Source organism: Parus major, chromosome 25LG1 (assembly GCF_001522545.3).
Source record: "Parus major isolate Abel chromosome 25LG1, Parus_major1.1, whole genome shotgun sequence".
Lineage (NCBI taxonomy): Eukaryota > Metazoa > Chordata > Aves > Passeriformes > Paridae > Parus > Parus major.
The window spans coordinates 217,921-229,133 of NC_031793.1; the positions used below are offsets into that span (position 1 = coordinate 217,921).

At 65.0% G+C, this 11,213-nt stretch overlaps 3 protein-coding genes across 8 annotated transcripts; 1 reads left to right on the forward strand and 2 right to left on the reverse strand.

The window, feature by feature from the left end:
- Nucleotides 1–629: 629 nt before the first annotated feature.
- DPM3 (dolichyl-phosphate mannosyltransferase subunit 3, regulatory) lies at nucleotides 630–2,713 on the forward strand. 3 transcript variants are annotated; one of them, XM_033519754.1, is made up of 3 exons: nucleotides 630–655; nucleotides 880–946; nucleotides 2,403–2,713. In XM_033519754.1, exon 3 carries the CDS (start codon nucleotides 2,409–2,411, stop codon nucleotides 2,694–2,696), a length of 288 nt encoding a protein of 95 aa, XP_033375645.1. In that variant the 5' UTR covers nucleotides 630–655; nucleotides 880–946; nucleotides 2,403–2,408; the 3' UTR covers nucleotides 2,697–2,713. The 3 variants fall into 3 exon arrangements, with proteins under 3 accessions (XP_033375645.1, XP_015505508.1, XP_015505507.1); XM_015650022.3 differs by lacking the exons at nucleotides 630–655; nucleotides 880–946 and adding an exon at nucleotides 1,371–1,544; XM_015650021.3 differs by lacking the exons at nucleotides 630–655; nucleotides 880–946 and adding an exon at nucleotides 2,061–2,170.
- A 2,327-nt stretch (nucleotides 2,714–5,040) lies between these two features.
- Nucleotides 5,041–7,312, reverse strand: SLC50A1 (solute carrier family 50 member 1). Of its 4 annotated transcripts, none has more exons than XM_015650020.3 (6): nucleotides 7,190–7,312; nucleotides 6,535–6,612; nucleotides 6,311–6,434; nucleotides 6,079–6,237; nucleotides 5,894–6,013; nucleotides 5,041–5,452 (listed from the first exon to the last, which is right to left on the reverse strand). In XM_015650020.3, exons 1-6 carry the CDS (start codon nucleotides 7,252–7,254, stop codon nucleotides 5,351–5,353), a joined length of 648 nt encoding a protein of 215 aa, XP_015505506.1. In that variant the 5' UTR covers nucleotides 7,255–7,312; the 3' UTR covers nucleotides 5,041–5,350. The 4 variants fall into 4 exon arrangements, with proteins under 4 accessions (XP_015505506.1, XP_015505505.1, XP_015505504.1 ...); XM_015650019.3 differs by having other exon boundaries at nucleotides 6,535–6,654; XM_015650018.3 differs by lacking the exon at nucleotides 5,041–5,452 and having other exon boundaries at nucleotides 5,483–6,013.
- Nucleotides 7,313–8,302: 990 nt separating this feature from the next.
- EFNA1 (ephrin A1) lies at nucleotides 8,303–10,144 on the reverse strand. Its single transcript, XM_015650183.1, has 4 exons — nucleotides 9,856–10,144; nucleotides 9,691–9,756; nucleotides 9,381–9,431; nucleotides 8,303–9,068 (listed from the first exon to the last, which is right to left on the reverse strand). The coding sequence occupies exons 1-4, from the start codon at nucleotides 10,052–10,054 to the stop codon at nucleotides 8,950–8,952; spliced, it is 435 nt and encodes a 144-aa protein (XP_015505669.1). The 5' UTR covers nucleotides 10,055–10,144; the 3' UTR covers nucleotides 8,303–8,949.
- Between the last annotated feature and the right edge of the window lie 1,069 nt (nucleotides 10,145–11,213).

Consider the following 11,213-nt stretch of genomic DNA (forward strand, 5'->3'; position numbering starts at 1 on the left):
GAGGTGTAACAGGGCAGAGCGGTATTGGGGGCACGGGGATAAGGGGGTTAACAAGAGCGGGGGGGCAGCTGGAATGGGGGGCACGGCCCTGTGGGTGCAGGGTGGGCTCAAGCCCCGGGTCTGGTCTCGGTGGCGGTGCTGAGTCGTCCCCGGGGCTCAGCCGTAGGAACGGGCACGTCTCTGGCGCTGTCGTCGCTGCTGTCGCTGCTGCTGTTCGCCGGGATGCAGATGTACAGCCGGCAGCTCGCCTCCACCGAGTGGCTCACGATCCAGGGCGGGCTGCTGGGCTCTGCACTCTTCGTCTGCTCCCTCACGGCATCCCCGGGACTGGAGCGGGACCGGGGCACGGGAGAGGGGCTGGGGGGGAGTGGGACCAGGGTGCCGGATCAGGGGGTTGGAAAAAGGGCCAAAGGGGTGGTGGGGAGCAGGGTCAGGGGCTGAGAGCAGATCCAGAGGCTGGGAATGGGGCATGGGATGGGAACAGGAGCAGGTCCAAAGGCCAGGAGTGGGGCTGGAGCACAGAGGATGGGAGATGGGAGCAGGCTCGGGAGGACGGTGGGATCCTGTTCTGTCCCTTAACCTCACAACCAGGCCTTCAACAACCTGGAGAACCTCATCTTTGGCAAGGGCTTCCAGGCCAAGATATTCCCTGAGAGTAAGTGTTGTGGGAACCCAGGAGGGGAACGGGAACACATCGGTGTCTGAAGGGCTGGGGGTGCTCCAGCAGTGGCACTGGATGGTCCCAGCCCTGCCCTTGAGCTGTGGCAGCTTCCCTTGAGCTTTTTGTGGGTCTGGGGGAAATCATGCTGCTGCAGCCATGCCCCCCTGCCATCACCGGGGGTAGCCCTGCAGCACCGTGTGTCTCCTGGTTCTCCACAGTCCTCACCTGCCTCTTGCTGGCCCTGTTCGCCTCTGGCCTCATCCACCGGGTCTGTGTGACCACCTGGTACGTCCAGAGCTGCCCTGGAGGGTGGGGAGCCACCAAGGGGACCCCGAGGGACTGTGGTGACACTGGGAGAGGGGCAGAAAGCTGGGCAGGGCCAGGACTGACAGGGAGCCTTGGGGGGTGGTGGGAGCAGCAGCACAGTGGGATCCAAGAGGAAAGTGTTTAGGAAGGGCAGGGGGGTGGGACCCAGGGACAAGGTGTTGGTTTACAAAGGGCAGTGCAGTGGGATCCCAGGGAAGCTGTTGGGATGACCCTGCTGTGTTCCTGCCCCCAGCAACTGAGCAGCTTCTTCCCTTCTGCTCTCATAGCCTCATCTTTTCCATGGTTGGTCTCTACTACATCAACAAGATTTCCTCCACTCTCTACCAGTCCACAGCGCCAATTGCTGCCCCTGCCAAGGCTGTTGGCAAGGGCAGGAAGAGAAATTGATGTCCTGCTGCCCCTTCCTGGGGCAACCCTCTCCCTATGGCCAATCCAGGACAGCCCCCTGCCCAATAAAGCCATTTCTTTGTAGCTTCTTGTCTCCTCTGCCAGCTCCTGGCCCAGTTTCTGGCCCTGCTCTGTGCTGGTGTGGCTGGAAGTGGCCCTGGAGCCTGGGGTAGGTTCTGGGTTGCCCAGGGAAGGTTGGGGTCGCCAAGGATAGAAGATGTGCTGCTGGCATTTTGTCTGCCCAGACCTGCAAGGGAGGGAGATGCCAGTGGAGCCAGGACTAGAGCAGGCTGGAGTGGGCAGGGGGGTTGTGGGTGTCCCAGTGGCTCAGGGCCCCAGCTGCCACCAGACCGCTGTGCTGGCACAGCTCAGGGGTTTGGCAGGGTATCACAGACTCATGCGTGCCCTCCGCAGGACACCGGCTGGGTCACCGGGGCTGCCCGGCTGCGGGGGGGTGGGAACGGCGCGGTCCCTGCGCCCGTGGGAGGGCGGGCGGGACTCGCTCCCACGCCGGGCCCCTGGCACCCCTCCGGCCGGACGTGGAGGAAACCAGATGCTTCCTGCGGCCTCGGCCGCGGCCGACAAAGCCCGGCGCTTCCTGCGGCACCGGGAGCGGGGCCGGACCCGGGGTCCCGGCGGGGTCCCGGTGGTGCCGCGCCCCGCCCGCAGGGGGCGCCCGCGCGCGCCGCTCCATGGAACTACAGCTCCCGGTAGCCCGCGCGCGCGGCGCTGCCGTTACGTCATCGCAACGCCGGGCGGGGAGCGGGAGCAGCACCGGGAGCGGGACCGAGCCAGGTGGGGGTGGGGCTGGCCCCGGACCCGGTTTCTGGAGGGGGTCCTCGGTCCGGCGGGTGGAAGCCCCGGGGGAGACTGGGGGCGGCCCGTCTCTCCCGGCTCTACTCTCCGGCCTTGCCTCATTTCTCTGCCTCTTTCCCTGTTTCCCCTTTTCCCCTCTGTTCCTCTCATGGGTCCCCCACTCCCCGTTTTTCCTCTTCTCTTTTTCCACTCTTTCTCCTTCTCCCCTCAGGCCGCCATGACCAAGCTGGGACAGTGGCTGTGCGGGCTGGCCGTGCTGGGCTCGGCCTGGGCCGCGCTGGCTCTGGCCCCGCCGCAGCTGCAGCCGCCGGCCCCGCTCCGCCAGGCGCTGCTGCCGCTGCCCGTCTACCTGCTCGTGGCCTTCGGCTGCTACTCCCTGGCCACCGTGGGCTACCGCCTGGCCACCTTCAACGACTGCGAGGAGGCGGCGGCCGAGCTGCAGGAGCACATCAGGGCGGCGCGGGCCGACCTGCGGCGGCGGGGGCTGCGCCTCGGACCGCAATAAATACCGGGGACGGTGCTGCCCGTGCTGTTCTGTGGTTCCGGGACGGGCGGGGGGGCTCCGGGTGCTGCTGGAAGCCCCCCGGGGGAATCGCTCAGCTCTCAGCGGTGTGCGGGGAGGGTTTGCTTGGGGGGTTCTGTGTGGGGCAGGGTCTCCATACAGACTCAGTTCTCTGAGGGGCTGCAGTGAAACCCCCCCACAGCCGGTTCTGCCCTGCCTGTCCCTCGCTGAGCTCCCTGCAACTTGGCTCTGGAGTCGGATGCGGGACCGGGCCGTGGCCCGGAGCATTCCCGGCTCAGATGTGGCTCACCCCGGCAGGTGGGAGCTGGAGGAGCCTCATCCCATCCCGCTGGCCGGGTTCCCGGGATGGAGGAGAGGGACTGGCAGGGTGGGGTGGGCGACACAACCTTTAAATTGCGGCGTGGTGTCCCCGCCTCAACCCCGGCAGCTCTAGGGGAGCTCCCCCGACTCCTCTGCCCACCCCCAGCACCACACTGGGCTTCGCTGGGAAGAGGGAAGGGTGGGGGGCTCTGTCTGGGGAGGGGTCCGCTCCTGGGGACCCCCATTTCTGCTCTCTGACCCCGTGTGCAGGAACCTGCTGCCCTGGCAGCCACCAGCTCCTCCAGCCAAAGGACTTTGGGATTTTAATTAGCAGCTGTGTGTCCTCTGCAGAAAGGAGCAGTTGGGAGCGGGAGGGAGGACTCGGGTTAATTAGCAGGAGCAGCTAATTAGGTGTTTCCTGAGCAGCAAAGGCTGGTGGGAGCAGGGTGGGAAGCTGCCAGCACTCGCTGGCACACGGCTGGTTGGGGGGTGACATTGCCCTGGATTTGGCCACGTGGGGCCTTGGTGGGGTCAGGACTACAGCGCAAGGACAGCAGTGCTCTGGGGGCTACTGACAGCCTTCTGTGGGCTACTCAGGGTCATCAGTGGCTACTCACAGCCAACCAAGGGCTCCTTGTGATCATTCAAAGGGGCTACGTGTATCCATCCAGTGGCTACTTGTGGTCATGCAGTGGCTACCATAGCAATCTGGCCCCATCCCAGGGCTACTTGTGACCCTCAGGGGCTACTGACAGCCAACCAGGGGGCTCCTTGTGGCCATCCAGGGGCTACACATGCCCATCAGGGGCTACTGACAGTCCTCTGTGAGCTACTCAGGACCAGCAGGGGCTACTTGTGGTCATCTAGGGGCTACTCACAGCTGCCTGTGAGCAACCCGTGACCCTGTGTAGGCTTCTCATGGCAATCCAGAGCCTCTACTCATGGCCATTCAGTGGCTACTCATGGCTTTCAAGGGGCTACTTGTGGTCATCCAGGGGCTACTCAGGGCAATCCAGGGCCTCTACTCATGGCCATCAGGAGCTACTCCCAGCCCATGTGGCAGCAGCCTGGTGGCAGCTCCTCCCTGCATGGAAGCATCCGGGAGCTGCCTCCGGCCTGGCACAAGGGGCCACGTCACGGCCGCTCCCGGCACGGGGCAGCCGGAGCGACCGGTTGGCAGCCAAGGTGTGTCAGTGGAGAAAGCTGTCCTTTCCCGAGGCTGTGGGGGCAGGCTGGGAACTGCTCCCGCTGCTGGGGGGAAGCAGGGGGCTCCTCCCCGCTGGGCCAAGTCCCAGGAGCAGCCGGAGCAGGTACGGGGAGCCCTGGATCCACAGGGGCAAGACAGAGCACGCCGGGAGCTCGTCCTCCTTCCCTTGGCACTGCACTCAGCTCTGTCCCACTATATGGATTTTTCCAGGCTGTGTGAGATGTGCACAAGCAGCAGAGGTTCAGCACAGCTCCTGCCAGCATCCTTGGCACTGCATCCTTCATCCCAACAGTGTCATCTGGCCAGAGTGTGGGATGAGGCTCCTCTGTCCTGGGGGTGTCCTGCATGGGGTGGGGGTCTCTTTCTGCAAGGCTCCAGTGTCTGCTGCCCTTCCTGTCCCTCCACGGAGGCACCAGCCTGATATCTTCATTCCAGATTGCTGTTAATTGGTTAATCGACGTAGGATCGATGCTTGATCCAGGCCCAGTCGATCCACGGGGTTTTAGCAAGGATTCCCATCGATTCCCAGTTCCTGGCATGATGGCTGCTTGTCAGTTCCACACTTTTACCCCCACATTGTGATGGGTGGCTCCTGTAGCTCAGGGAGGGTCAGAGCAGCGCTGTCTTCCCTTCGTGGCCCCAACCCAGCCAACACCAGGGCTGATAGCTGCTGAGGGTTTGCCAGAGCCCAGGATGTGGCAGGATGAGCCCCCACCACAAGCAGCCCCTGTATGGCCACAAGGAGCTCCTGAGCAGCTGTAGGGCCAAGAGCTGGACCATCCTCTGCAGCAGCACCAGGAGGGAGGTACAAGAAGCAGGCACTGGGAAGTCTCTGATTTATTAAAAGGCACTTGAATCCATACAAAAGCGACACCTGGACCCCTGGAAGCCCCATCCCGCTGCCAGGCAGGGCCATGGGCATGGAAACCTATCCACCCACCCTGGGATTTGAGGAGCTTATGGCACCCCAAATGGATTTCTGAGAGCTCCAGGGCCTTTGCTGAAGGATGCAGGGCTGGAGGTCCTTCCTGGTGTCCCACTGGGAATGGCCAAGGGGACGGTGGTGGCACTTGGTGCTCAGTGGTGGGGCCAGCCCAGGCCAGAGTTGGGGTGCTCCTTAGGGGGCCTCTCAGGCAGGCAGGGGGCTGTAGGGCTTGTCCTGCTCTGGCCTGTACCGCTGGAAGAGCCAGAACCGCACGAGGCTGGTGACAATCCCTGGCACATTGGGGACCTGCAGGAGGACATGGGGGGAGGGTGGATGTACCCCTCCCCCTGTGGTGCTGGGGGAGGTTTATTGGCCCCATCCCAGCTAATTAATTAAAATCAATAGTCATCATGCTGAGCCTTGTCACCCTTGGCTGGGTGACACATGCGGTGCTGAACAGGGCCGGCCCCAAGCCAAGTGTTCAGCTGAGCCATGAAGAGGGGAATGGGGTGGGATTGGATAGGATGGAGTGGAACGAGATGGGGATGGAATAGGATGAGATGGGGGTGGGGTGAGATAGGAATGGGATGGGGTGAAATGGGGCAGGAGGGGGACACAACAGAATGGGATGGAGAAGGGTGGAATGCGGATGAAGCAGGCCAGGGTGGGATGGGGATGGGACATGATGAGAGATGGGATAGAGTGGGATGGGACGACACCCCTTGGTGTTCCACCACCCCAACCCACTGTGATGTAGGGATCATGGAGCTGCAGGCCATAGAGTGTCCAGCTGCTGGAGGCCACAAGGGTGGTGACGGTCAGGGGAAAGGACAGGCACCGTGTCGACTTGCTCCGGACAACCTTGGCCTGCAGGAGCAAATGTCAGGCAGGGCCCAGGCTGGCAAGCCCCAGCTCTGCCGAGCCCCACACACCAGGTCAGCCAGCGGTGAGAGGTACATGGTGATGGTGAAGATACTGCAGAAGAGCCCCAGGTGTGTCAGGCGTGTCCCTGTGTCAACTAGGATGGTGAAGTAGCCGTAGCCAGTGACCACCAAAGCCAGGAGCAGCAGGACCTGCAGCAGCACAGGGCGCTGGGAGGGACAGCAGGGAGATGTCAGGGTGAGAGTCCTCCATCCTCCCCATCGCCCCAGGCCCCTGCCCCACCTTGGCAGGGCTGTAGTAGAGATACACCAGGATGTAGAGGGTCTGCAGAACTGCCCCGATGGCGTTGACGGTGATCACTGTCCCGTCCCCCTTCAGGCAGCCATAGCCCAACCAGCTCAGGTTGCTGCAGGGATATGGCAAAGGCACTTGGCTGCAGCCTGGGGGATCCCCCCTTCCCCTCAAATGTATGTGACCCCCCTCCTCAGGGCCCGACCCCGCTGTACTTGGCATCAGTGGTGAGGAAGGGCAGGAACTGGATGTTCTCCACACTCTTGGTAGCCAACATCTGGCGGAGGTCAGACCTGGGGGGAGCAGTGCAGCAGCCTCCTGGGTGCTGGGCAGTGCTGGGGTGGGGAGGCTCCAGTTTCTGCAGCCAGCAGGCACTGCACCCCTCCACTCTCCTCCCCCTTCATTCCCCAAATGGGACTCAGCACCATCCCCATCGCACCCCCAATCCTTCTGCACCAGCCATCCATGTCCCACTGCACCCCCAAACTGAGCCCGATGCTCTCCCCACTGCACCCCTATGGCCACCACTGCATCCCCAGGCTGGCTCTGACACCTTCCCCATTTTACCCCCAAAGGTCCCTCCATGGCCTCCACCGCAGCCCCAAAATGCCTCCGGTGCTCTGACTATTGCATCCCCAAGCCTCCCACCAGTCCCCACACTGCCCCCCAAAACCGGCCCCGGTGTCCTGATTGCACCCTCATCCCCCACGGGCCCCACAGCACCCTCCAATTCCCCTCCCCAAGGCCCCCACTGCACCCCAAAACCATCCCCGGGGTCCTCCCCAGCGCCCCCCGGCCCTCAGTGCACCCCCGAGCCGGCCCCGCTGCGCTCCCCGCCGCCCCCGCCCGGGGCCGCCGCCGATCGCTCACAGGCCGGTGGCGAACATGGCGAGGGTGGCGGCCAGGCAGACCCCGGCGAGCACCGACAGGACCATGCCGGAGCCCGGGCAGCGGCGGGAGCGCGGCGGGGCCGGTGCTGCCCGCGGCGGGGCGGGGCGGAGCGGGGCGGGACGCACTACCGGGGAGGGACCGGCTCCGCGCACCGGCCGGGGAGGGGCGGCGGGGATCCGGCTCCGGCCGGGGGGAGCAGCACCGGCACCGCCGTGACCGCCCCGCAGGCACCGGGGCCGGTTTGGGGGGTGCTGCACCCCATAGGTCCCGTGTGTTGAGTGCTCCCCTCCAGATCTGGGGGTCCGCAGCTGCGGGGGCCTCGTGTCCTGCCATCCCCAGGGTCAACCCCACGGTCCAGATTAAACAGCCCGGGGGTCGCACACCCCTGCGAAGCCACCCACGCCTCCTCCAGGAGTCACACATCCTTGTGACAATTCCCCAGGATTGTGCATCCCTGGGATCTGCATTTCTACGGGCTTCAAGACCCTGTGACCCCACTGTCCCAGGGTGCCCACACACATCCTGGGGGTCACTCATCCCTGTGTCCTCTCCCTGATCCTCCAGCTCTAGGATCCCACATTCGGGTGTTATCCATCCCTGTGACCCCAGTACCCCAAGATCTCACCTCTCCAGGACTCTCACTCCTTGGGGTTCCCAATTCCAGGGGTCTCAAAGCCCTGTGATCCCAGCTCCCTGCACCCACACCTCAGGGGTCTCACATCCCCGGGGTCACCTCGTGGGGGTCCCTGGGGTGCAGCCAGGCTGTGTCCCCTACCCAGCCCCAGGGGCTGCGGCTCAGGCCCCTCCTCACCCCCGCTGGGGGTGTCCCATCCCACGGGGTCTGTCCCACTCCAGTGGGGTTTGACCCAGGAGTTGCTGCCCCCCACCTGGAAGGTGAAGAGGGAGGGGGGGGGCCCACCCTCGCAGAGGCCTTTGTGTCACCAGATAAAGCTGGGGACAGTGCCAGCCACTGTGGCACTTCGCCACTTAACAGCCCCGTGCAAACACCAGCCAATTAATTAATTAACCAGCCCAACCCCCCACAGGGGCCAGGAGAGCCTGGCCCAGGAGGGTGGGGGAGGTCTCAGGAGCTCAGCATGGTTTTGGTTATTTATTCCCGACAATGGTATAAAAAGTCCCATGTTAGAAAGCTGTACAAAGGGGGTGCTGGGGGCCCCTCCGGCACCCAGCGGAGGGGAGGGATGGGGAAGGGCCAGGGGATGAAGGATGGGGTAGGGGTGCAGCACAGTGAGGAGTGGGATGTTCCTGATAACCCCGCTCCGCTGGCTGCGGGGCATCTCCAGCCTGTCTGTCCTCCCTGACCACTGACACTGGGGGTAAGCAGCCCCCTGCACCGGTGTCACCTGGCCACCCCCACGTCCCCGCCTGCAGGACACGTTCCAGTTCTAGCCGACCACGGGGAAAACCCCAAAGGTGGTGGGCGAGCTCAGCTGCGGGGCAGGGGTGCCAGCCCCCTGCCCCTCTCCAGTCTAGGGCACTTCAGCCCCTCCAGCTCCAGGCTCCCGCTCAGCCTCTGGCTGCCAGGACCGTCCTGGAAGGGCCAGGGAAGCCTGAAGGCCCCAATTGCTCTGATGGCTTTGGGCTCTCCAGCCCCGTAATACTGATAAATCCTTTCCTCGCCCAGATGTGCGCAGGGCAGGGCACCTGGGGCAGATGTGCTGGGACCACAGAGGTCTCCAGTGGCCTCAGCCTCGGTGGGTCCAGGCATGTGGGGCAGCTCAGAGCCCCTGCGGCACCAAGAGGGGCAGGAGGAGGCTGATGAAGGTGAAGGGGCGGCTGCTGCTGCGCATGGCCGAGTTCTGCCCCACGCTCCTCAGCACGTGTGCGGCTGCATCATCTGGGGGGGTGAAGAGAGGAGCCATCAGCAACCCCAGAAGATAAACCATACCCCCAGCCAGCAGCACATCACCCCTGCACAGGGTTGCCACCAGCCTCAGTACCTCAGAGCCCCCCAGGAGGGGCAGATGAGCTTAGCCCAGCGCCCCTGACAAACCCCTGTCCCACCATGAGGGTGGCTGTGTTCAGGCCACCTGAGCCTGCCTTGGTCCCCGCCAGGGAAGGCAGCTGGGCACAGCCAGGTGCCCCCAAGAACACCCCATCCCCCAGGAAGGGAAGCTGGCTCAGCCCCAACCCACAGCCCCCAACACACCTGCCTGGATCCTCCCCTTCTGTGTCGAGGCTGGGGCAGGTGGTGCCGGAGCTGCGGAGGAAACGGGGGGGTCATGTCAAGGAAAAGCAGCACCCCAACCTTCCCAAAAATCCTGTTTCACTGTGGGCTGCCCCCCCTTTCCCCGCCACCAACACCTTCCCGGCCAAGCCGCGCGTGCCCACACCCGGGGCTGGCCAGAGGCCACGGCCAGGCCGTGACTCAGCCGCGGCCAAGGCCACGCTGGGCACCGGCGCCGCGAGCGGGAAGGAGGGGACGCAGGGGGGGGCCCTGAGGGGGTGCTGATACTCACTGCCTTTGCCTGTCACCGTCACCTTCAGCTTCAGGCAGGCTTCACCGTGGTGGTGGATGGGCTTGGCTGCGAAGGGAGAGGCAGGTTAGGTAGGGTTTGGGGGGAGTCCGATGGCGATTCCCTGCAGCACCTCAGAGCCGCCCTCCGCGGCCCCCCCGCACTCACAGATGTAGTAGTAGCTGTGCCCCTCCCTGAACTCTTTGCCCAGCGTGAAGGGAGTGAAGCGCTGGAATTTCTCCGAGAACTTCTCGGGGCCGTGTAGGGCGCTGGGCTTGTCACATTCCCAGCGGATCTGCTCCTTGGAGCGGGGCTTGCAGGCCTGATACTCCTCGAGCTCCACCAGGTACAGGGTGTAGCGCTCCATGGCCCGGGGGTCCACACTGCCCTCCTCGTAGTGGGGGCAGATAATGTCCAGGTAGTCATTCAGACGAACCTCCACCGTGTAGTCACTCCACAAAAACCTGTGGCAGGAGGGTGGGCAGGGGGGTTACTCAGGGTTAGGGGCCTTACTTTCACCCCCAAATCCCCCACACGCAGTGGGGCCGGCACCCTGCCCACGGCAGCGCTGGGTGGGGGCACCCTTGGGTCCACCCTTCCCTGTGATGAGTCTTGCAGCACCCGGAATAGCTTTGAAAGGGCAACCCCCACTTCACTCTCCCTCCGGCTCGGCCCCCCGGCAGTGAGTGGTGAGCGCACCCCACTTCCCAGCACTTCCCAAGAGCCGGGGAGCAGGGAGGGGACCCGCTGGGACGCGCACCCTGCCCGCACCCTGCCCGGCCCAGCGCTGCCGGAGCAGGAGGCGTCGCGGCTCTCGCCGTGGGGCAGCCAGCCCGGCTCCAGCTGCGCCCCACACCCCACCCGGGGGGGGCACGCTGGGGGCCTCCACGGGGTCCCCACCTAGCCGGCTGTGGTTGCCTCGAGAGGGCACAGCCACCCACGGGGACACCCCCTGCTCTCCAAATCCTGGGGGGAATACAGAGGACACAGCCCTACAGTCTGGGAGAGTCCCACACTCATGGGGGACACGGTCTTGGGAGGGGGGAGAACCCCCAAAACTTGGGGAGGGTCTTCGCCCAGGGAAGGAGAGGAAGCCCCACATCTCCCCACGGGTGCCTAAGTGTGGGGCACCCCCACAGCCCAGGGGTCTGGAGAGTGAGGGGGGCTCCCCGAAAGCCAAGGGGGACGCTCCTAGAGCCTGAGAGAGAGGTCATGCCCTGGGGGAGCACCTCCACAACCAGGGGGAGTCAGGGCTCCGGGCGGGGGGCACCCCTAGATCCCGTGGGGCTCTGTTGCTTGAGATGGGGTCACCCCGCAGCCTCGGCGGCCGGTGAGCGGGGAGTGGGGGCTCGATCCAGGTCTACCCCCCCGCACATCCTGCCCGGTGTTTGTCAACACGGTCCCCGGGGCCGGCGCCGGGGTTGGCGCCGCGCCCCCCCGCGGGAAGGAAGCGGCCCCTTCGCACGGCCCTGGGAACGGAAAGGCCCCCCCGGGCGCACCTGGACCGGCCCCGCCGCCCCCCGCAC

Excerpts from the sequence above, each read along its gene's own strand:
- DPM3 (XM_033519754.1), top strand. The coding sequence starts at position 2,409 with ATGACCAAGCTGGGACAGTGGCTGTGCGGGCTGGCCGTGCTGGGCTCG.
- SLC50A1 (XM_015650017.3), bottom strand. The coding sequence starts at position 7,254 with ATGGTCCTGTCGGTGCTCGCCGGGGTCTGCCTGGCCGCCACCCTCGCC. Across the intron at positions 6,435-6,534 it reads TTCCTCACCACTGATGCCAA|CAACCTGAGCTGGTTGGGCT; the intron begins GTACAGCGGGGT and ends ATATCCCTGCAG. Across the intron at positions 6,238-6,310 it reads TCTACTACAGCCCTGCCAAG|CGCCCTGTGCTGCTGCAGGT; the intron begins GTGGGGCAGGGG and ends TGTCCCTCCCAG.
- EFNA1 (XM_015650183.1), bottom strand. The coding sequence starts at position 10,054 with ATGGAGCGCTACACCCTGTACCTGGTGGAGCTCGAGGAGTATCAGGCC. Across the intron at positions 9,757-9,855 it reads GCACAGCTACTACTACATCT|CCAAGCCCATCCACCACCAC; the intron begins GTGAGTGCGGGG and ends CTCCCTTCGCAG. Across the intron at positions 9,432-9,690 it reads GACGGTGACAGGCAAAGGCA|CTCCGGCACCACCTGCCCCA; the intron begins GTGAGTATCAGC and ends TTTCCTCCGCAG.